General features: G+C 32.0%; 4 protein-coding genes across 15 annotated transcripts in view; 2 read left to right on the top strand and 2 right to left on the bottom strand.

Annotated features, from left to right (window-relative positions):
• The first annotated feature begins 1,833 nt into the window (after window positions 1–1,833).
• LOC141454641 (tubulin alpha-1 chain-like) lies at window positions 1,834–7,246 on the top strand. The gene is made up of 8 exons (XM_074129094.1): window positions 1,834–1,992; window positions 3,192–3,414; window positions 3,506–3,807; window positions 3,957–4,196; window positions 4,497–4,687; window positions 5,280–5,376; window positions 6,269–6,432; window positions 6,837–7,246. Exons 1-8 carry the CDS (start codon window positions 1,990–1,992, stop codon window positions 6,964–6,966), a joined length of 1,350 nt encoding a protein of 449 aa, XP_073985195.1. The 5' UTR covers window positions 1,834–1,989; the 3' UTR covers window positions 6,967–7,246.
• Window positions 7,247–8,629: 1,383 nt separating this feature from the next.
• LOC141454644 (uncharacterized) lies at window positions 8,630–12,423 on the bottom strand. 2 transcript variants are annotated; one of them, XM_074129103.1, is made up of 4 exons: window positions 12,276–12,423; window positions 11,369–11,593; window positions 9,296–9,509; window positions 8,630–8,759 (listed from the first exon to the last, which is right to left on the bottom strand). In XM_074129103.1, exons 1-4 carry the CDS (start codon window positions 12,281–12,283, stop codon window positions 8,649–8,651), a joined length of 558 nt encoding a protein of 185 aa, XP_073985204.1. In that variant the 5' UTR covers window positions 12,284–12,423; the 3' UTR covers window positions 8,630–8,648. The 2 variants fall into 2 exon arrangements, with proteins under 2 accessions (XP_073985204.1, XP_073985205.1); XM_074129104.1 differs by lacking the exon at window positions 8,630–8,759 and adding an exon at window positions 9,031–9,227.
• Window positions 12,424–19,349: 6,926 nt separating this feature from the next.
• Window positions 19,350–23,778, bottom strand: part of LOC141454637 (chymotrypsin-2-like) — a 105,295-nt gene continuing 100,866 nt past the window's right edge. For 2 of the 10 annotated variants that reach the window (XR_012458847.1, XM_074129090.1), the window contains 2 exons: window positions 22,143–22,448; window positions 19,350–19,578 (listed from right to left, as the gene is read on the bottom strand). The gene's annotated coding sequence lies outside the window, so the exon portion shown is untranslated. The remainder of the gene's footprint in view (window positions 19,579–22,142; window positions 22,449–23,778) is intronic. The other 8 variants (XR_012458848.1, XM_074129088.1, XR_012458846.1 and 5 more) reach the window with 6 other exon arrangements.
• LOC141454634 (uncharacterized) overlaps window positions 23,040–23,778 on the top strand; it is a 66,822-nt gene continuing 66,083 nt past the window's right edge. For both annotated transcript variants that reach the window (XM_074129086.1, XM_074129083.1), the window contains exon 1: window positions 23,040–23,314. The gene's annotated coding sequence lies outside the window, so the exon portion shown is untranslated. The remainder of the gene's footprint in view (window positions 23,315–23,778) is intronic.

Raw genomic sequence — 23,778 nt, 5'->3', positions numbered from 1 at the left:
TAAGGGCGTTCCTTGAAAGGAAGGCGAGAATGGTGTAGATTTACTGATTTAGTATGTTTCTGAAATAAGTGAATTTTATATTTTGTTAAAAGTGTGTGTACTCTCGATTAATTTTTTTTTTAAAAAAATCGCCAATTTTGGACTTTTAAATCTCCGTTTTAGTATAAGGGGAGTATACTTGGCCCCGTTCTCTACACAGTATACACATCAAACATACCTGTACAACCCTCTACACTACTCTACACAGCCATACTAGCTACAAGTACACATCCTTCATCAGCTTCATACAAGTTACAGACACATTTACATAAAATAGAATCCTGGGCAAAGAAGTGGCGGATTAAAATGAACCCAGAGAAATGCCAGCACGCCACGTTTACTCTCCGGCGGGGCTCCTGGCCACCTGTCCTCTTCAACAGCAATCCTCTTCCTTGTACAGATCTGGTGCGCTAACTTGGGCTCTACATAGAGAAGCGACTCACGTGGAACCCACACACTAGACTTAAAAGACAAGCAATGACAAAACGTGCGAAACTTCTTTACAGATTACGCTCTAAATTGCACTTAGAATTCAAACGTTTAACATACAACACTATCCTTAAACCTATGTGACCTTACGGACTAGAGCTATGGGGTTCAGCCAAACCTACGAACATACGGACTGTATAGACATTTCTGTCAAAACTCCTCCGACAGATAGCTGACGCTCCTTTCTACGTGACTAACCTCACTCTTCACAACGACCTCAACATTCCCTTCATAGACCAACTCTCTAAGACTAAATACCAAAAATTCCACCTACTCTCTCGACTAGCACTAATCCTCTTGTACAGTCTCTCGCTTCCTCTGACATCCCTAATACTCCTCGCCGCTGAATCGCCAGTGGCCCCGCGACTTCCTTGTAGGCTGAAGACCTAAATTATTACTCTCCTCTCTCCTCCTCAAATTCTCCTCTCTCTTACCGAGAGTGCTACCGCTGGGTAGCTTCTCTCCTCCTGCTCTCCTCCCGCATCAGTTCATCATAGTCTTCATATTTACTTATTGTGTACTGTATACAGATTTTAAATAACAAAATAAATTAAAAAAAAAAAAAATCTCCGTATTAGTAAAGAACTAAAGTGTTTGAAAATCACTCATCTTCCAGCCCACATGCAGTAATTTAAGAACAGAACGGAGCAGTAAGGTTTTTAGGATTGGCTAAGACAACTTCAAAATGAAATTAAGAAAAATTTTCATACAGATCCCAATGCTGAATTCGATTTAAAGAGAAAACAGATTAGCTTAAAGAAAAGGGCTAACAGCAGTTAATTAAAAAATGATGAAGTTAGAAAAATAATATTAGTTATAGAAGTGGTCAAGAGAACAATTCCTTCTTCGGTGTACAAGAGAGATATAAATAAAAAAATTGTAGTCGTTTTAGTGTATTTACTTTTATCCTAAAAAGTCTCCATCTTAACATGAACCTAGTCACTGTCACGTTCTAAAAAAAAAAAAAAACAATTGCTCCAATTTTCAATCCCTAACCTAATATAAAATGTAATTTAAAAATTACAGTAAATTCTATAACGGCAAATACTGACTCAAATAACTGATTTAATCAAACCTACTTTCTTAATTTGCTAATAATTAAAGAGAATATATTTATTCCCATCAATGGAAATTAAGGAGGTATTCAACGGTAAGTTTTAATTTTGTGCAAACATAAGTACATAATAACATTTACCAACTAGACAACTAACAGAAACTACCGTTAAACATATGAAGTTTCAATTAAATGTATTTTTTTTTTAAAAAAAAGGATCCCCATATGGAATTTAGTCCAATCTTTCTTTTTATTTTTTGTTTTTGATATCATCTGTTCAGAAAAAATAATCAATTTTAGAATCTATTTTCTCTCGTTTTATTTTTTGTTTTAATATTTTGCAGGCTCAAACAAAAACCTCTTGTGTCTTCAGCTTGTAATTTAATTGAACTGAAAAATTCTACATTATGGTACGAATATAAATCTTTTTTAAAATATATATTACAATATATTATATTTTAAATTTATCTTTAAAAAAATATATATATATTTTTTATTTTAGTAATAATATGTTAAGATGATGTAACTAGAAAAAGTTTTTTTTTTTATAAAGTATTGGGTTGTCCAATACTGGAAAAGTTCGTGTTTCCAAAGTTGGGAAAGTTCGTGCCAATTTTGTATGAAAATGGAAACGCAGAAGATTTAATTTTAGTTTAAAATTATTAAATTGTCATTCTGTCCTACAACCTTTCTCCATTGGGGTTGCAAAAGTGGTTCATTCCGCTTTCCTCGAGATCTTTTTCGCTCAACATTATTATAAATGATCCATTTTTCATCCCCCGTCACTATGTCACATTTATAGAGCGAGTCGCAAATGGAAATGCGATCCATCAGATTTTTTTTTTCAGTTAAATCGTCGGGAACCCATTCATCAAAAAGCTAATTCATCAGTTGTGGATGGCCTACCCGGGGTATTCTAGATCTTTAAGGTTGAAATCACCAACTTTAAACCTAGCAAACCATTTCCGCACTATTCTTTCAGCTTCAGCATCTTCGCCATAAACAGCGCATATCTTGTGTGGCATTTCTTACCCCGTAAAAGAAAAGCATTAAATGCCTAAAATGCGCTTTGTTTTCTTCTATATTCAAAGGCGTATAAAACAAACGAAAATTAAGGTATCTTAACCAAACTTTATTCCAAATATGCCTGAAATACTGTCTTTTACGATATGCACACGTCATTTGTTTCCAATTGTTCTGATATATTCGGACCTGTCCTTAAGCAACCTACAAAAAATCGGCACGTACTTTCCGGAAAACCCATTACATTAAAAAATATGCTACAAAATCTTATTCAAGTGGAATTTGCACAATACAAAAAATAACTTTTTAATAAATAATAAAATGACTCCAAAATTATTATTTAATCCTAACTACCAACATACGCGGTACAATTCCCTTCTGAAGAAGAATTTAATCTCCCACAATTACTAAATTGAAACTTGAAAGCAAATAATGAAAACTGCTTAACGTCCCTTTATTCTCTAATTAAGCTTATAACTTTTACTCTATAACTGAATTTTTTTGGAGATTTTTATTTACTTTAGATGAGTTATCCATAAACTATTATTCTCGAATGTTTATAATAATGTCCCTTTTTATTTTTTAGCGAGAAGTAATATCTATCCATACCGGGCAGGCAGGAGTACAAATTGGGAACGCCTGTTGGGAATTATATTGCTTAGAACATGGCATTCAACCTGATGGTCAAATGCCATCAGATAAATCTGTCGGCGGTGGTGATGACAGTTTTAATACTTTCTTCAGTGAAACTGGTGCTGGAAAACATGTACCAAGAGCTATTTTCGTGGATCTAGAACCAACTGTTGTCGGTTGGTGTACTTGAAATGTTTAGTAAATAATGTAAATAAAATTATAAGAACCCTCCAATAATTTTGTTTTTTTCCCCCCCTCTTATTTCAGATGAAGTCCGAACTGGAACATACAGACAGTTATTCCATCCGGAACAATTAATCACAGGAAAAGAAGATGCTGCTAACAACTATGCTCGTGGACATTACACTGTTGGGAAAGAAGTTGTAGATCTTGTTTTAGATCGCACAAGAAAACTAGCTGACCAATGTAGTGGTCTTCAAGGATTCCTAATTTTTCATTCATTTGGAGGTGGAACTGGTTCAGGTTTCACTTCTTTGCTGTTGGAACGTTTGTCCATTGATTATGGCAAGAAGAGTAAACTGGAGTACGCGATTTATCCAGCTCCTCAGGTAAGTCAAAATTATTACAAATTTATTTAGTACTATTTCTTTAAGTTAAAATTTCGAAATTAATGATATTATGGAAGAACTATATTTTGAATTATCTTCAAAAAGAGAAAGGAACTGTTTGTCGTAATTGAACTCATAATTACTTCCAGGTTTCAACTGCCGTGGTTGAACCATATAACGCAATTTTAACCGCCCACAGCACATTGGAACATTCTGATTGTGCATTTATGGCTGATAATGAAGCAATTTACGATATTTGTAGAAGAAATTTAGATATAGAAAGGCCAACATATACAAATCTGAACAGATTGATTGGCCAAATTGTATCTTCAATAACTGCTTCCTTAAGATTTGACGGAGCTTTGAATGTTGACTTAACTGAATTTCAGGTATTTGAATTTATTTACTGCCATTGCTTACATTGCCGTATCGCAAACTTATTATTGATTTTAATGGTCCCAACTTTGTACGAAATATTATTATCATGTAATTGAGAATGCTCTTTAAGTATTTTCTCTTATTTTGGGTGCTACATCGCAAAATCAAAAATTAACATGCATCAACATCTAAGTGTCGCACGGGGCCTTTAAACAGTAAAAACCGGCCTCCGGATAGTGTCCTCCCCAGACGTGAGCTACAGAAACTCCTGGTAGAAAAAGAAAGTATAATCCATTTATTTAATTTTACAGACAAATCTTGTGCCTTATCCAAGAATTCATTTTCCACTCGTGACGTACGCACCAGTTATATCCGCTGAAAAAGCGTATCACGAGCAACTTTCAGTTTCGGAAATCACAAATTCATGTTTCGAACCTGCTAACCAATTGGTCAAATGTGATCCAAGACATGGAAAGTATATGGCTTGCTGTTTATTATTCAGGTAACGTTTAAATTATAATTTTAATAGTTATTAAAACATTTTCGGGGTATTTCAAGTACTTGTGCTACACTTGAATTAAACACGATAATTTTCATGAGATACCTATAAGTGTAGAAGTTTGATTCAAGTTGTTTTCTTAAAAAAAAATCGTGGTAAGAGATTGGGCGTTTTTGCATTCTCATTTGAAGCTTTCATCAGAAATTAAAATCGTACAGTCCAAAAAGGAAATATTAATTAACAGCTCGTGTTTGGTGTATGAATTGTTGGACTGCTTAGTAGATTAGAAATGTAATAAATTAAAGCCAGTTAAGTATTAAGATGTAAAGTTTCACTTACAAGCTTTGTTTACTCTGCTTCGGATTGCTTCAGCGTCGTACTGGAAGCCCTCTAAATACTGGTTGAATCATAATAAAAGGAGAGTTTTGCAGCACCCATTCTTCACAGCAAAAGGCTGATTGAAAAAATATTTTCTTTTATTAAAAAAGCAATTTGTAACTTTATAAACTGGAAATGGGGGTATATGTATTAATTAGTTTGAAAAATATACAACTGATCAGTTAAATTCATTTTAATAATAAAAATCTAATTACAGGGGCGATGTCGTTCCAAAAGATGTGAATGCCGCAATAGCAACTATTAAAACCAAAAGAACAATACAATTCGTTGACTGGTGCCCTACAGGCTTCAAGGTTATTAGAACTTATTTAAGGACTTTTGATTATTGTAGCGTACGCAAATAGAATAAAGAATTGTGGATGGCTTACACCACTCAGATCTCAATGATTAGTTCTTCTGGATACCTATGATCCTTTCATTTCTGTTTTAGACAGCAACTTCAGATTAAGTCTAGTGAAAATTAAACAGGAAAGTGACTGCTGCTTAAGAATTTAGATTAATTTAGTAGAAGTATAAAGTTACGCAACCAACGAAGAGTTCTATTATTGCTTATTTTGTAGTCAATATTTTTTGTAGACGTCTCCAAACTGAAGAAACGGCATTTGCTTATTGATAAGCTCACTTGTGAAGTTAATTTGGGTTAACCTCGGAGAAGCCAAGATTCCTGTAAAACTATTTGCCTATATCTCCCTAAAGAAGATTACAGATTAAAATTTAGAGGAATCTGTACGAAGTTTAGATCTCTTAAATTAATATAAACTTTCAATTAGCAATAATAGATTGTCATCAATAAAAATAAAATTAACATCTTAAATTAACACAATTCAAAGACAAAACAATTGAAATGGTTTAAATGTTTTCTATCATTTCATTTGGGAAGAGGGTTTTTCTCTGGGTTGAAGTTCTAACTTTGAAAACACAGCTGGTATTCATCATAACTAACGTTCATGATGAGGCTTTGACTCTTAAGCTTGATTATATCTAGCTTTACCACTTCCAACAGTTTCGCCCTTAACATCACCTTTGTCAGCCTAATCCTTTCGACCTCATTTTCATAATTGCTAGTCCTGCACTACAACTTTCTGCACTTCTTCAGTACCTAGAACCACGTCTTGAGACTTTTTTTTTTAATCTTACGTATATACAAAGTGCCATTTGAGGTGAATTCTATACTTTTTGTTACAGGTTGGAATAAATTACCAACCACCAACTGTAGTACCTGGAGGTGATTTAGCCAAAGTTCAACGTGCTGTTTGTATGTTAGCAAATACAACTGCTATTGCAGAAGCCTGGGCCAGATTGGATCACAAATTTGATTTAATGTACGCTAAGCGTGCATTTGTACATTGGTAAGTTTAAAGAATATATTTTTAAGATTTTATTTTTAAATAAAGAATTGGAGGGAATACGAATTTTAGAATTTAAAAAAAATTGCCTAGCTTGAAAGAGTTGCCTTCCTCTAGAATAACCCAGAAGTTTCAGCACTATCGTTAAACAGATTTTTTTTTTTATTCGATTGAGAACTTCTTTGTAAACTATGTTAAAAGATAAAATATTTTAGAGGACTTTCTGAGGATAATTACAGAATTAATTTTATTTACTACTTTCTACAAATATTTTCTTGCCTGATCACAAGATGCCATTTGGGAGACGATTCGGCTTTGAAAACAATGCGAGAAATTATCTGCATATTTCAAATAAAATTAATTCAAAATACAGCAATTCACAACATTTATATTAATATCTTACTCAGGTACGTAGGCGAAGGTATGGAAGAGGGAGAATTCAGCGAGGCCAGAGAAGATCTAGCAGCTCTTGAAAAGGATTACGAGGAGGTAGGAATGGATTCCGTTGAAGGAGAAGGAGAAGGCGAAGAGGCATAAGCTCAGAAATAGTATTGTTACAAGAGAAAAAAAAAAAAGTTTTTGTTTTGTTTATATTCTATTATTGATGATAGACGTCATCAGTTAAATTTGTTTTATAACAAAATTCATCGATTTTGTCTCGTTATTAGTTCCAACATTTTTTAAGTTCAAGTAATTTCATCTTGAGCGTATAAAATTTCAAATATGAGCAAATAATCAATCGAATAACTTTTGTTTAAAGACAATTTGTGCCTGTAATCTGAACTTTAATAAATCGATTAAATTGGGTCAATTATTACATCCTTTTCTTCAATTATTTACACTAAAAGAGCTTGTACAGTCAGTGAGGAGTTTAAAGTAGCTGTTATACATTTTTATTCAGATTGAAAATGTTGATTGCCTAAACTCCAAAAGTAATTTCTCAAATTTTAAGTATACAATGTAATAATTAGGATTTTAAAATTCCAAAGAAGAAATTGCAATAGCAGTAGGAAAAACTCCTTGGAATTGCTGTAAGCTATAATAAACCGCTTAAAAAACTAGAAGACATTTAATAAATAGATGTACACACCAGATAAGAATAACATAAAAATGCCATTAATCTATTAGGAAGAAAACCAAAAAAGGTTTTGGTTTTGTCTTGGTTTCACAGCCAAATCTAGCCTTTTCACAATTTCAAGTGTTTATTAAAGAACCTTTTTTATCGTCTCAAAATTCTATTATTCTTTATTTGTTTCTAATCTACCATAACGTTTCAATTGTACACCGAAAATTTTTAAACTTTCAGCTCGTAAAATAATGTTGAGAAATCATTTTTCGAGTTGCTCCGATCCCTTTTGTCACTGACCTGATCGTCTCTCTACCACAACTTTCACAGCCTCCTTGCTCTCTTTCCACACAATCCTTTTCGTCGCTTGAAGCGGAAGTGGCCTAGGGATCTACTGATGTGAGTGTAATATCCACCGAGAAAGAGTTTCACCAATGGATGGTTGCTCTTACAAGATTTTCATGTGAACTTAACCAGTAAGATCAAATCTACTTGATGCAACATTTGTTGTAGTTGTAAATATAGCTAATAAAGTGAAAAAAAAGAGAGTTGCTTCAAATCATTCACACTAATCATCTCAAAATTAGTCGTAAGTACAACTTTTTAATAATTTGAATCTATATAAAAATAAAGGTAGTCATAATTTAAAATTATGACAATCGAGAATAGATTAAAGAAATACATTTTCAGTTTTCAAGAAATAAATTTTTCAGTTATTATATAAAAAAAGAAAAAAGAGAAAACAAATTGTCGCAGTCCATCAAATTATGTATTATATTAAAAAAGATAAGAGCAGTAAACTAAAGGTTTATAAAATGTATTTTCCAAATAGAGAAATTCGAAAGCTACGAATATAAAAGTAGTGTAAAAAAAATTCTTTTAATAAGTTTTTCAGTGATAAGAAAGATCGGCATTTGGTTGAAATAAGAGAAAAAAAAACCTCATGATTTCTGAGAACGTAAAAAGTATTTTGAAAGACGTTTATCTCAAAGCAGCCAAGAACAAAATTAATTCAAGAAAGATTAATAAGCCGCCCAACAAAGTAAAACCAAAATGCAAGAATTACGAGTGAATGATTTTGGGAAGGAAAACAAAAAAATCATATCTCGCAGAGTAAAATTTACAATCAAAATGTAAATAAAGAAAGTGATATTTATTTAATTTTAGAAATAAATATCCAACCACCAAGTAATGTTATTGTTATAACAAAAACACCAATTGCCCTCTTGTATTTCCATGGTAGCTTTTTCTTCTCCTGATGATCCTACAAATTATTGTTCAATTTAAAATCTTTAATTTTAGGAAGTTAGTTTTCTAATATTCAAAACTTAGTAATGATTTGTAGTTGATGTCAGGCAAATAGATCTCTGCTTTCCAATTAAGACATTCTTGATTGAATACAAATTAAATTCTATTAACAAATGAATGAAAAAATCTTGTTTCGTTCAAAATAAAGCTTTTTTAATCAAACAATATTTTTTAAAAGCAATTTATTTCTTTGAACAGTTTTAATCGTTCTGAATAAAACAACATAAAATACGAGGTTAAAATCGAAGATAAATTTCATCGTTATTACTGTCGTTAATATAATATTAATATCTCTATATTATAGAGAAAGTATTAGATTAGCTCTGTTGCTTCCCTTAATTCCCCCCTCCTTAGGAGCCTCTCAGTAGTTAAATTGCGAGTAGTTGCAATATTGTTAGAACATAATCCGGGGTCTGGCATTGCACTGACAGAATCAGATATTGACACATCTCAATTAAAAGATAAAATAACAATAAAATCAATAATTTTTACCTTTATTGCTTTTACTAGATAAGCATCTTCCATATATTTAAGTTCTGATAATGCAATATCAGTGAACTTAAGTATAGCTTGTGAACTTGACGTAGTAGGATTAAGTAATGAATCATAGTATTTATGTGGTTGTTCTCTCAATCTCCTTTCAATAATCTGTACATTAATGATTAACCTCAACATCTGAAGATTTAGATCTTCTATCATTTGTGGTCTGTAAACAAAATAAAAATAAAATGAAAATCAACATCTTCATAGATTTGGGTTTAGCAAACATTTTTTTTACAGGTATATTGTATATGTGTGAATGGGATTTTGTAACGGTGTTAAACTAAGAATATTTTTCAGCTTAATGCAATGAGCACTCTTAAAACTTACAACTTGTTGGATGTAATAAATTCAATTTAAGGTTTAATTGGAAATATAAGCAGTAAGAGGTGATACATTTGGGTTTTGAAATGAAACGTCTTTATGCTTCTCAGAAAGACTTATCTGTTTAAAGTCTCCATCCAGACCTAAGCAAATTAAACTTTTCACCAGTTTGAAGCAAACCTTATTAGATACCTCTGCTATAGCAAAAATGATTTTTCATCAGTAAATAAATATATAAAAGAAAATCTGGTTTGAAGGCCCTCTCTTACTATAATCTCTTACTCAAATCAAATGTTTTCAAATAGATAAGATAAATTTAAATTTGAGTAGTGATTATACGAATTTAAAGAAAATCTCTAGCGTCATTTTCAAGAAAAACCCATAATAACTGAAAATCAATTTAGTAAAGGTGAACGAACTTCTGGTTGTGGAATGTTAAGTGACCATAAAACTGAAAAAGACCACCTATATATGGGTCCGTATATATAGATCTAATTCGAAACACTGCTTCGAGGCTTGGGCAGTAAACTTTCGTGTCAAGATCATAAAAATTATGTTGAACACAACAAAAAATTATAACAACCTCACAACAAAATTGATTCGATTCCTTTATTAGAACTGTTTTAATTTTAGTAATTTCAAAAGAGGTTTTCGCCAGAATCATTTATTCGGTTTTTGGTAACAGAAAATAATCAGCAAAATTGTTTAATTGCATTCGTTTAAAATAATTTTTTGATAAATTCTGGGAAAATGTAGATATTTTCTTCAAGTTTTACTTCTACAATTAATAATGTATTCTAGTCTTAGCGCCTTTCAGCAGCTCCTGCATCTTAAAAATTCACTATTTTAAAGAAATTGTACATTGAACAAAATGAAGGAAAAAGGTACAGAGTTCTGTGAATCGAACAGAGGTATTAAAGGTCTTAATTTTTTAAGAAAGCATTCCTCTTAGAAGCTGGGTGGATTATTATGGTTTGACGCAGTTCAAACAGCCCTAAAAAAGTATCCGAAAAAGATCTGAACGAAGGTTGTTGAAGTTTATTGACTACCAAGCAATTCATTACTTACAGTTCGTGAAAATGGAACACAGACAATAATGTAAGCAATTGATTCATGAAATGTTAAAGATGGTGAAAATTAAAATAAGAACGAGGCCATCGATATTCTTGCCAGGGATCAGGTAAATAAGTCTGTCCACTTTAAGAAAGAAACTTGCAATTGTAAGTGAAAAACTGAAGTAGAAGAGAGAATATTAAAAACAATGTGCGCAAAAAAAAGGGACGACTTCTTCGTAAAAATAGCATAACTGCTCTTTTTGCATGTAGACTGGAAATGACTTCGTGCAGAAGCAGCATTGGTGCTGCAGATTCTTCCACTATGAAACTTGCGACGAAATAACTGGAGAACTTTAGTGCTCTCGCCCTGCCCTGACTGATCGTACTTTTGACGGGGGCAAAGGCAGTTTTTAAAATTAGTAAAGCCGACAGACGAAAAAAAAACCAAACAAATAAATGAACACGTACCACTAATAAAATCATAGGAAGGACAATATTCCAACACTTTCCTAGATAGTATAACTGCTTTCACAGTAAGAAAAACGTTATTTCTGTAGGATGTTTTTGTGTAGATAAAAACTTCTAATAGATCAAAATAATTCAATATTAAGAAAAAATACTTCATGCATTAATTAGTTAAGTTTACATATTCAATTTGGGCAGATCTGAAAACTCATTTTTTGAGTTATTCTTCCGAAGAAAATGTAGTAAAGTTGCCTGATTTTTTTCACTTATAATACCAATCTCTTTTAAATCTTCCTCAGTTAAATGTTCAAAAACTTCGAAGGGCATTCCTTTTTGTTCGAAGAGGTTGTAATATCTTCCCAGTCCTAATTTGTTGAGTGATTTTTTAATTTTCTGAAGGTCACTCCTGTAATAAAATATATCATTAATACTGATAACTACAGACAGCTACTTTCGGATTTGAGAAGCATGAAAAATACATTCAATATTGAATTCTACTAATCGAAAACTTGAACAATGCTTTCTTTTTCAATTTGATCAAATCAGGCGTTAAAAATATAACAAACAGATTGATCATGGAAGGTAAAATAAAATCGTAGGTGAATAAACTAGATTTCATAAAGCACTACACTCTGTGACGTTAACTAGATAGGCATTATTAAAAAATCATTAAAATTGCCTTTGTGACATGAAACAACACTAATTATCAGTAACCAATATTGCTGTACTTTCTATCAAAAAATCTCCTTTTAACTTAATGAAAAGCTGAAAAAGATAAACGTTGGTGGTGGAATGAATAATTTGTCGTTGCTAAATGCTGAATTACAACTGTCTAATAGGACAGTTGTATAAAGGTTCATCAAACTGCACGAAGAAGCGTAATATTGAAAAATAAATAATATGTACTTAAATTGAAATAAGAACACCGAATCAATACGATAAAAATTGTAGCTTAAGTTCATTCTTTTCAAAGAGGCAATCAGATCAGGAGCATGCTTTTTAAGAATTGCCGAGATTTTCAACTTGTACAAAATCAATTATAAAAAAAACTACTCCTTGGTATCGGTTAAATATAAACAATTTCTTACCGTTCCATGATGATCAGAAGAATAAGATATTCCTTACACAAAATAAAAGGATCACTCAAACTAAAACTAAATTCTTTAAGTTATCTGCAACTGTCAAGATTCGCAATTCGTGGATTGTGAAGTTTACGTTAATGAAAACAGAGATGGTAATGATTGCAAAGTAAGAATCGATTCTTACTATCGATAATAAAGATTCTGGAAATGCTACAATACGAATCGGATCTGATAGGTGATAATTCACGCGCACCTTTCTTTAACAACCTTTTTAATTTCCCAGAATTGAATTTAAATGGATTTATTTTGGAAGCAGTGAATAATAAGCCTGTATCATTTCAGATAGTATCACGAAAGTTTTGTTTTGTAAATTGCAATTAGAGAATGTCATATGAGTACGTCACACCAGACATTTAAAATTTTGCGGACGTACAAACAAATTACTAAAAACTCTGTTTCTAGATTCAAAAGCCATGAATTTCCAGTGAATTCTAAATTGTATGATTCCAATTCTTCCTCCTAAGGCCGGGTGTAGATTACACAACTAGAATTGACCTTATTTTGACATAAATAATAGAAAAAAAAGAGGAAAACTTAGAAACTTTTAGCCAGTTTGGGCGAATGAAAGGTGTTTTGCGGAGGTGACCACTATTATTAAGGCCGGAATAGGTAATAAAACTAGCATGGACCTTCTTTTGAAATAAAATATAAAAGATCGATGAAATAATTGAAACTTTTAGCGTGTTGGAAAGAAGAGGTTTCAGAAACATGACAACTACATGGGCCGGCATCAGCTTTTCTAGGCTCTTGGGCGGCAGAGCCTCGGCAGGCACCTTAGTAGATGAAATCATGTGGCGACCACCAACTAGATTAAAAATTAAACAAAAATCAAAGGATCTACAATAAATAAATAGGCTACGCCTCCGGCCCCTATTCTGAAGGTTACCAGCCGTCTTCTTAGACAGTCATTCTGTTTAAAACCATGAACTTTCTGCATTGTTGAATCAACTTCTTGATTCGCTTAAACCGCTCCTTGGTCGATCACACTTGTACGATTTAGAATTGGCCTCAATATTAACAATCAAATGCAGGATTGACGGAATTCTCGAGTAATTAGGACACTATTTCCACTTTTTCAAATGGTTTTTATTTATTACTTTTCAAAATAGATCGACCCCACTTGTTTGATTTAGCATTGGCCTTATTATTAACTATGAAATGCTAAAACAGCGACGTTCCACAGAAATAGGAGATAACTTCCACCTTTTCCAAACGTTTTGGCCTCTTATTTTTCAAAATTGATCAACCATAAAATATTTTTCGAACTTGATCGACTCTTGCTCTACAATGTATACATTCCCGTGATATTGTTTCACCATTTCTATTATTTCCAATGGTTTTTACTTATTTCTTTTCAAAATAGATCAACCCAACCAGTAAATTCTATCAATAGCCTTTGTATAAACTATAAAACACAGAATCAGCGGAATTCTAGAGAAATTACTGGACTATTTCCACTTTTTCCAATGGTTTTTATTTATTACTCTTCAAAATAGATAGACCCCACTTGTACGATTTAGCATTGGCCTTATTATTAACAATCAAATGCCAGAGTGACGGAATTTTTGGGTAATTAGGGTACTATTTCCACATCTACAAATGGTTTTTGGCTATTACTTTTCAAAATAGATCGACCCTAAAATATCTTTCAAACTTGGTCGACTCTTGCTCTACAATGTATACATTCCCGAGTTATTGTTGCACCATTTCTTTTATTTCTAATGGTTTGTACTTATTTCTTTTCAAAACAGATCGACCCCACCAGTAAAATCTAACATAGCCTTTTTATAAACTATAAAATACAGAATCAACGGAATTCTTGAGTAATTAGGGCACTAATTCCACTTTTTCCAATGCTTTTTGGCTATTACTTTTCAAAATAGATCGACCCACATGTACGGTATTAGCCTTATTATTAACAATCAAATGCCGGATGGACGGAATTATTGAGTAATTAGGACACTATTTCCACTTTTTCCAATGGTTTTTGGCTATTACTTTTCAAAATAGATCGACCACAACTGTACGATTTTGCATTGGCCTTTTTATAAACTATAAAATACAGAATCAAAGGAATTCTTGAGTAATTAGGGCACTATTTCCACTTTTTCCAATGCTTTTTGGCTTTTACTTTTCAAAATAGATCGACCCCACATGTACGATTTAGCATTGGCCTTTTTATAAACTATAAAATACAGAATCAAAGGAATTCTTGAGTAATTAGGGCACTATTTCCACTTTTTCCAATGGTTTTTGGCTTTTACTTTTCAAAATAGATCGACCACACTTGTACGATTTAGCATTGGCCTTTTTATAAACTATAAAATAAAGAATCAAAGGAATTCTTGAGTAATTAGGGCACTATTTCCACTTTTTCCAATGCTTTTTGGCTTTTACTTTTCAAAATAGATCGACCCCACATGTACGATTTAGCATTGGCCTTTTTATAAACTATAAAATACAGAATCAAAGGAATTCTTGAGTAATTAGGGCACTATTTCCACTTTTTCCAATGCTTTTTGGCTTTTACTTTTCAAAATAGATCGACCCCACATGTACGATTTAGCATTGGCCTTTTTATAAACTATAAAATACAGAATCAAAGGAATTCTTGAGTGATTAGGGCACTATTTCCACTTTTTCCAATGCTTTTTGGCTTTTACTTTTCAAAATAGATCGACCACACTTGTACGATTTAGCATTGGCCTTTTTATAAACTATAAAATACAGAATCAAAGGAAATCTTGAGTAATTAGGGCACTATTTCCACTTTTTCCAATGCTTTTTGGCTATTACTTTTCAAAATAGATCGACCCCACATGTACGATTTAGCATTGGCCTTATTATTAACAATGAAATGCAGGATTGACGGAATTCTAGAGGAATTAGTGGACTATTTTTACTTTTTCCAATGGTTTTTGGCTATTACTTTTCAAAATAGATCGACCACAACTGTACGATTTTGCATTGGCCTTTTTATAAACTATAAAATACAGAATCAAAGGAATTCTTGAGTGATTAGGGCACTATTTCCACTTTTTCCAATGCTTTTTGGCTTTTACTTTTCAAAATAGATCGACCCCACATGTACGATTTAGCATTGGCCTTTTTATAAACTATAAAATACAGAATCAAAGGAATTCTTGAGTGATTAGGGCACTATTTCCACTTTTTCCAATGCTTTTTGGCTTTTACTTTTCAAAATAGATCGACCACACTTGTACGATTTAGCATTGGCCTTTTTATAAACTATAAAATACAGAATCAAAGGAAATCTTGAGTGATTAGGGCACTATTTCCACTTTTTCCAATGGTTTTTGTCTATTACTTTTCAAAATAGATCGACCCCACATGTACGATTTAGCATTGGCCTTATTATTAACAATCAAATGCTGAAACAGCGACGTTCCACAGAAATAAGAGATAACTTCCACATTTCCAAACGTTTTGGCTTCTTAATTTTCAAAATTGATCAACCCTAAAATATCTTTCAAATTTGGTCCACACTTACCCTACAATGTATACATTCCCGTGATATTGTTGCACCATTTCTTCTATTAATGGTCTATATTCTATATTTTCCCATTAATTCTGAGATCGTGACTTCAATTAAAGGTAACCAGTGATCAGGAACGCCACCACGTCTACCAGCGGCTTAGTTATCAATGCTATAAAGTGGAAAGCTTAATCTATCTACTCAAACTAGACGAGAATTCATTATTTTACCATTAATTTTGAAATTTTGAAAATACTAGGCTACCCAGTGTAAAAAATCTACAAACATAAAGTAGAAATCTTTAATTTACCTGATTTTCTAGAATACCACTGATTCTGCATTTGGTATTTAACAATAAAATACCAACTCGTAAAGTGAATGCAAAATTGTTGAAGTAGGGTTGATCTACTCGTATTTGAACCATTATAAGTAAAACCATTGCAAAAGGAAAAATATTCCCTTAATTTCACTAGAATTCTCCTGATTCTGTACCTTATAGTTTACAATAAGAACGCTGCTAAATTGTACAGGTTCGGCCGATATATTTTGAAAAGTAATAGCCAAAATGCATTGGAAAAAGTGGAAATAGTGCCCTAATTACTCAAGAATTCCGATGATTTTGTATTTTATAGTTTATAAAAAGGCCAATGCTAAATCGTACAAGTGTGGTCGATCTATTTTGAAAAGTAATAGCCAAAAAGCATTGGAAAAAGTGGAAATAGTGCCCTAATTACTCAAGAATTCCGATGATTTTGTATTTTATAGTTTATAAAAAGGCCAATGTTAGATTTTTCTGGTGGGGTTGATCTATTTAAAAAAAAAAAAAGTAAAAACCATTAGAAATAGAAGAAATGGTGCAACAATATCACGGGAATGTATGCATTGTAGGGTAAGAGTCGACCAAATTTGAAAGCTATTTTAGGGTTGATCAATTTTGAAAAATAAGAAGCCAAAACGTTTGGAAATGTGGAAGTTATCTCTTATTTCTGTGGAACGTCGCGTTTTAGCATTTGATTGTTAATAATAAGGCCAATGCTAAATCGTACATGTGGGGGTCGAACTATTTTAAAAGTAATAGACAAAAACCATTGGAAAAAGTGGAAATAGTGCCCTAATTACTCAATAATTCCGTTGATTCTGTATTTTATAGTTTATAAAAAGGCCAATGCTAAATCGTACATGAGGGGTCGATCTATTTTGAAAAGTAATAGCCAAAAACCATTTGTAAAAGTGGAAATAGTACCCTAATTACCCAAAAATTCCGTCACTCTGGCATTTGATTGTTAATAATAAGGCCAATGCTAAAACGTACAAGGGGTGTCGATATATTTTGAAAAGTAATAGCCAAAATGCATTGGAAAAAGTGGAAATAGTGCCCTAATTACTCAAGAATTCCGTTGATTCTGTATTTTATAGTTTATAAAAAAGGCCAATGTTAGATTTTTCTGGTGGGGTTGATCTATTTAAAAAAAAAAAAAGTAAAAACCATTAGAAATAGAAGAAATGGTGCAACAATATCACGGGAATGTATGCATTGTAGGGTAAGAGTCGACCAAATTTGAAAGCTATTTTAGGGTTGATCAATTTTGAAAAATAAGAAGCCAAAACGTTTGGAAATGTGGAAGTTATCTCTTATTTCTGTGGAACGTCGCGTTTTAGCATTTGATTGTTAATAATAAGGCCAATGCTAAATCGTACATGTGGGGTCGATCTATTTTGAAAAGTAATAGCCAAAAAGCATTGGAAAAGTGGAAATAGTGCCCTAATTACTCAAGAATTCCGTCCATCCGGCATTTGATTGTTAATAATAAGGCTAATACTAAATCGTACAAGTGGGGTCGATCTATTTTGAAAAGTAATAGCCAAAATCCATTCGAAAAAATGGAAATAGTGACCTAATTACTCAATAATTCCTTTGATTTTGTATTTTATAGTTTATAAAAAGGCCAATGCTAAATCGTACATTAGGGGTCGATCTATTTTGAAAAGTAATAGCCAAAAACCATTTGTAAAAGTGGAAATAGTACCCTAATTACCCAAAAATTCCGTCACTCTGGCATTTGATTGTTAATAATAAGGCCAATGCTAAAACGTACAAGGGGTGTCGATATATTTTGAAAAGTAATAGCCAAAAACCATTGGAAAAAGTGGAAATAGTCCACTAATTCCTCTAGAATTCCGTCAATCCTGCATTTGATTGTTAATAATAAGGCCAATGCTAAATCGTACATGTGGGGTCGATCTATTTTGAAGAGTAATTACCAAAAAGCATTGGAAAAAGTGGAAATAGTGCCCTAATTACTCAAGAATTCCTTTGATTCTGTATTTTATAGTTTATAAAAAGGCCAATGCTAAATCGTACAAGTGTGGTCGATCTATTTTGAAAAGTAATAGCCAAAAACTATTGGAAAAAGTGGAAATAGTGACCTAATTACTCAAGAATTCCTTTGATTTTGTATTTTATAGTTTATAAAAAGGCCAATCCTAAATCAAACAAGTGGGGTCGATCTATTTTGAAAAGTAATAGCCAAAAACCATTTGAAAAAGGGGTAATAGTACCCTAATTACGCAAAAATTCCTTCACTCTGGCATTTGATTGTTAATAATTAGGCCATTGCTAAATCGCACAAGTGGGGTCTATCTATTTTGAAAAGTAATAGTCAAAAACTATTTGAAAAAGTGGAAATAGTGTATTATTGGTTCACTATGCAGTAATTGGCCTACATTAAAACAAAAAAAGGAAAATTGGAAACTTTCAGCAAGTTTGAGAAGGAAAATGGTGTTTTGGGAAAAGACAACTACTATTAAGACCAAGATTGGATGGTGGAATTAGGGTGGACCTTTTTTTTTTTTGACAAACATAAAAAAAAACGAAGAAAATAAAGGAATGTATTAAAGTAGAGAAAGGAGCTTTTGTGGATATAACTGCTGCTATTAAGGCAAAGATTGAATTGTACAACTAAAAAGAACTTTATAAATAGAAAGGCTACTCTTTTATGTTCTAACTAGCACCAGCATGAATTTTGTCTGATAAAGAAAACATTATCAGCATTTTGGTCGAACTGTAAGAAGATCTGGTATTCATCCTATGTTTTAACATTTTATTTTCCAAATTAGGTCCACCCTTAATGTTGTATCTAGCTCTGACGTGAATACTCAGTCTTTCAACGACTGTCAGAACTTACATATTAAACCTTCCTTCATTACACTCAGCTTTTAAAATTCTGTAATCTATATTGCTGATTTATAGTGGTCCAGCATACAGATACAATCCAAACACCTGACAGAAATGTCAGTTGTTGCCCTGGTAAGTGGCGCTTTTTGACGGATTTTTTTAAAACTAATTTTTTATTTGCCTGATAAGTGGCGCTCTTTTGACGGATTTTTTTGGAACTAATTGTTTCCCTTCTCTAGGTTTAATATAGGTATTTTTAATATTATATGAAAATATGTATAATAGTTATTCTATTATTTTATTTTTACAAAATGTCAATGTATTACATGTTACCATTTGAATTACATATGTTATTTTCGTGGGAAATAAATAGAAGGTACATTATTTTAATTTTTTTTATTAATTAAAACATTTCAATACAGATTACAAAAAAATCATTTACATTTTTGTTTATTATTTTAATTTTTATGATCTACTTTTGCTCTCAGCCTCAATTATTTTTTATGCCTTAATTCTGCAGACATCCAGTTTTGTATTGAAATCCTTGCCACACAATGGTTCAATTTGCTACGTCCTACCTGAAAAAAAAAAAACAAAAAAAAACTTTGAATCTAAATTCTTATAGCCACATAGGTATTTTGTATAGCTGCACCAAAAAACTGGCTACAGAATGGCTCAATTATTCCTCGTGAAAATCTTAGTTTAATAAGTGTTTTATTAAAATTTTAGATTCTACGATATTGACAGATCACAACTTTACCAAGTTGAAACAGATAAAAAAAAACCTACCCAATGTCATGGCCTAAGATAGATTATATAATAATTCCTGATACTCATTAAATCAGCAATTGTGTGAGAAACTAAACAGATCACTTAACTATACTGCTGATAAAAAGTGGCAGTAGTATGAAGTAAGTATGTGAGCACTGATGGTGCCAATATTTGGCAAAGCTAAGTGTGCGAGAAGTCCAAGTAGTGAAGATGAAAATTAATCAATATTACTTGAATCTTTAGAATATTTGGAACAATACATTATCAACAATGTTGGTAAGATTAAAACTAAACGATCTACTTCACTTCAGGAAACTGTACTAGAGAAAGAATAAGAACTATTACTATCAATACAATAACTAAAATCGAAAGGGACTTACTATCGAAATTCAAATAAATACAAATCTTTTCACAAGAAGGGGTAGTGAATGTTATATTTAAATGTTTATTTAATTATGAGACCGCATTTTATGATTTAAGTTGTATTATTGTATGCAGTATATGTCACGCTAATAAAAATAAAATCTAAACCACAGTACGAGTATTTAAATAATTAATGCGGTTCCTTCCACAAAGATTCATAGGACAGTATTAGAATGTTGGGGATTATCAGTATGTAAATAATGAATGGAACGGGACTAAGATTTGAGCGTTAGGAACGCTTGCTTCTACGGTGAATATAAAGGAGTATGATTCAGCGAAAATATAGTTTTGAAGGTAAGATAGCAATAACAAATCGGATATTTTAGTGAGAAGTAAAAATAAAAAATCTTTAAACATGTTTATTACAAAAGCTATTAACAGTTCCTATTTAATTGTAGTTTAGAAGAAATCAAAGTAACTTATAAAGGAACTTGTAAAATGGTATTTCCGGTACACCACTTTTTCTAAATAAAGAATTTTTGTTTCAAATTTAATTCTAATTAATGTTTAATAGGACTTAAGTCCATATATTAAAACAAATTGGCATTCTACCGGACTACCTCACCACCCTCTCCCCCAAAAGTGCCCTTAATCGAAGTAATCCAGAAAAATGTTTCTTATAAAAGTTGTAGAACTAATTGTGAGCTATAATTATACCAAGTTTGAAGAAAATCCAAGGAGCGGTTTTGGAGTAAAAGTTTAAAAAAAGAGAAAAATCTATTCAGTAAAGTGGTACTTCCGGTGGACCTATTTTGACCAAAAATTAACTGTCGCTTCTTGTGATGTCACCTGAACAAAATATCAAATTTGAACTCTGTGCGATCATCCGTTCCTGAGTTATAGTCGATAAACTAAGTGCAGAGCAGTAAATTCAGTCCAAACCTATGCCATCAAGGCACGTTGGGTTAGAGAACCTCAAATTAGCTGGAAAAAGTAGAGAATTCTAGGAATTACTGGATCTGTAACCCAACCAGCCTTAGCCGCGACTTTTTAACATCACTTCTCTTCTCTTTTCTCTAACTAGCCGAATGCGATCGGTTACTGTCGGCTATTTTCGGCTCAACTGACCAAGAATATTATTTAATTTTATTTCCAATTTAATATTTAACATTTAATATGCACACTCACACGACTTTTTTAAGTATTACGTTTGTGGTTAGATTTTCTTTTAAATTGGTATTTTTACTAAATGGTAGTTGGCTTATTTTACACAATACACTCTAATGGAACTATTTTAGGAAAATATAACATGCACACTTACATGACTTTCTTTGACCACTATTTAGTTGGGTTTCCTTGTAAACTAGTATTTTTACTAAATAGTACTTGGCTTATTTTACACAATACATTCTAATGGAACTATTTTAGGAAAATCTAAAATGTACACTCACATGACTTTCTCTTACCGCTATTTAGTTGGGTTTTCTTGTAAACTAGTCTTTTTACTAAATAGTAGTTGGTTTATTTTACACAATACATTCTAATGGAACTATTTTAGGAAAATCTAATGGACACACTCACACGACTTTCTCTTTCCACTACCTATGTAGTTGGGTTTTCTTGTAAACTGGTATTTTTACTAAATTGTAGTTGGCTTATTTTACACAATACATTCTAATGGAACTATTTTAGAAAAATCTAACATGCACACTCACACGACGTTCTTACAAATTGCTAAAAATCCTAATACCGGATTATTTTGGGTGCTCAGGAAGTCACGTTTAGGATATTTGGTCAGAACAGGTTCTTGTAGGCTTGATGGTATTGTATTAACTAATATTTTCTGACAAGACTCAAATACTAAAATCTATTTTAATGTAATACTTTGTTCTTAGTAGGGGCAAGTAAAAGTAAACTCAATTCTAACGTGTTCATGGTTGGTATTCAAGTAAAGGTGAGAATCAATGCTTTATTTCAAGTAGCCAAGTGACAGAAATAAGCACTTTACCTTATGAAGCTTATGAAAACACTTGCTCCAGCAAGTAGCTTCTCCGTCTCGTTAACCCCTTCTTCCATCCTGCTACAAACTAGTCAAAAAATGTTTATAGCGAAATACAGAGTATCACTATATCTAGGCAACGAACTCATCCAATTCTTGACCTGTAATGCCTAAGTCATCGTCAGCTTTTACTGCCTTCACTGCCTGTACTGCCCAGCTGATGAACCGCAGTCTTTTTAAATAACAATAGGAAGTCCTGAGCGCCACTATTCGCGGCGTTGACGTATAGCAGCTGACCATTGCAACAGTTCTTTCCTGTAATCATACAAATGTATATTCAACCAATGCATAGGAATATAGGAATGTATCTGTAGTATATTTACTCAACTAGGAGCAATAGCTTTAATAGCTCCTGCCAGATGAATGTTATACCTATGAAATCATTGAATTCTATTAATATTAGCCGTTCAAACAGTAATTGACACTGTTTGGAAAATACATATTTAAACGTTGGAAAATTTAGATGAATCTCTAGATTTATCTCCTTGTTTTGATATTGCTGTATTTTCAATTTTATTTGAAAGAGTTTTACACATATTTCAGTAATTATTAGAAAACCAAATGCTAAACCAAACTGTTGAAGTAACTTCAATAGTAGGTTATAATAGGTTACTTCGATTTACACAGAAAAAGAAAATTTTTAACACTGCTACCTTAGATGAATGAATTTATTTAAATAATGATGATGTTAATTTATTTGATGAAATTAAATTAAAATTTAATGAAAAAATAAATTTGTGAAAAACATTTTCTTTATAGGGGGAATTAAATTTTGTTAAGTTGGCTAAACTGGTTTATAAAACTGGTTTTTTTTAATGTAACCCCACCATTAATATTTCTATTTGGCCGAATGACCATTCTCACCGCTACAAGAAGTGGGGATAGCATTCCTTTAGAAGCTGTAGTTAGTGTTATATACCGTTCCCTTCACTCCTTTAAACAATTTTTGTTTTGTATTATTATGATGTGTTTGTGAGTAGTATACATGTGATTTATTTTTATGTAAAAGAAATAGTAATGTGTCCATTTTATTGTGCCTTAACTATTTAAATTATTAGGCGGTTAATGTGAATTATATACATATATATATATTTTAAAATTTGATGCACAGTTCGTCATTGGTAAGTGCATTTTTTGTTTATCCTATTCTTTCTGTATAATTATTTTTTGGGAAGTAAGTGAAGTGAATTCTTCGGTAAAATAAGGCGTTTGTATCTATTCTTTTAATAGTTCATCTAATATATAGTTTTAAACATTAAATTCGCCCTAAAAATAGGATTTCTTTCTCTTCTAACGCCGTTATTCACCAAGTTGATGAGAGAGACTGTATGGAATAAATAAACCATATTCCTATAAAAAAAAAAAAAAAGATAATGCAGGGCCACCATTAAATATTCACAATCATTACAGGAACATGAATTGTATGGTGATCATTTTTGCTGTTGAATAATTCAGCAGTTTCCTAAAATAGGCAATAATTAGGAAGAAGACTATTGTATGATCTTAAGAGGTCTGCGCTGCAAAGAGGATAGGCAGGCATGATATAGTATTTACCTAGAAATGTATGCAACGAGTACTATTTTGT

The sequence above is a fragment of the Rhodnius prolixus genome, unplaced genomic scaffold (genome assembly GCF_049639745.1).
Source record: "Rhodnius prolixus isolate KJV_2025 unplaced genomic scaffold, Rpr scaffold_9, whole genome shotgun sequence".
NCBI lineage: Eukaryota > Metazoa > Arthropoda > Insecta > Hemiptera > Reduviidae > Rhodnius > Rhodnius prolixus.
This window is presented reverse-complemented; position numbering and strand designations above follow the sequence as displayed.

Bases quoted from the DNA above. Each gene is read 5' to 3' on its own strand.
- LOC141454641 (XM_074129094.1), top strand. The intron at 3,415-3,505 runs GTTGGTGTACTT...CTCTTATTTCAG, and splicing joins TCTAGAACCAACTGTTGTCG to ATGAAGTCCGAACTGGAACA. The intron at 4,197-4,496 runs GTATTTGAATTT...TTAATTTTACAG, and splicing joins TTGACTTAACTGAATTTCAG to ACAAATCTTGTGCCTTATCC.
- LOC141454644 (XM_074129103.1), bottom strand. The intron at 9,510-11,368 runs GTAAACTTAACT...TTTTGTTTACAG, and splicing joins GATCTGCCCAAATTGAATAT to ACCACAAATGATAGAAGATC. The intron at 8,760-9,295 runs GTAAAAATTATT...AATAATTTGTAG, and splicing joins ATCTAGTAAAAGCAATAAAG to GATCATCAGGAGAAGAAAAA.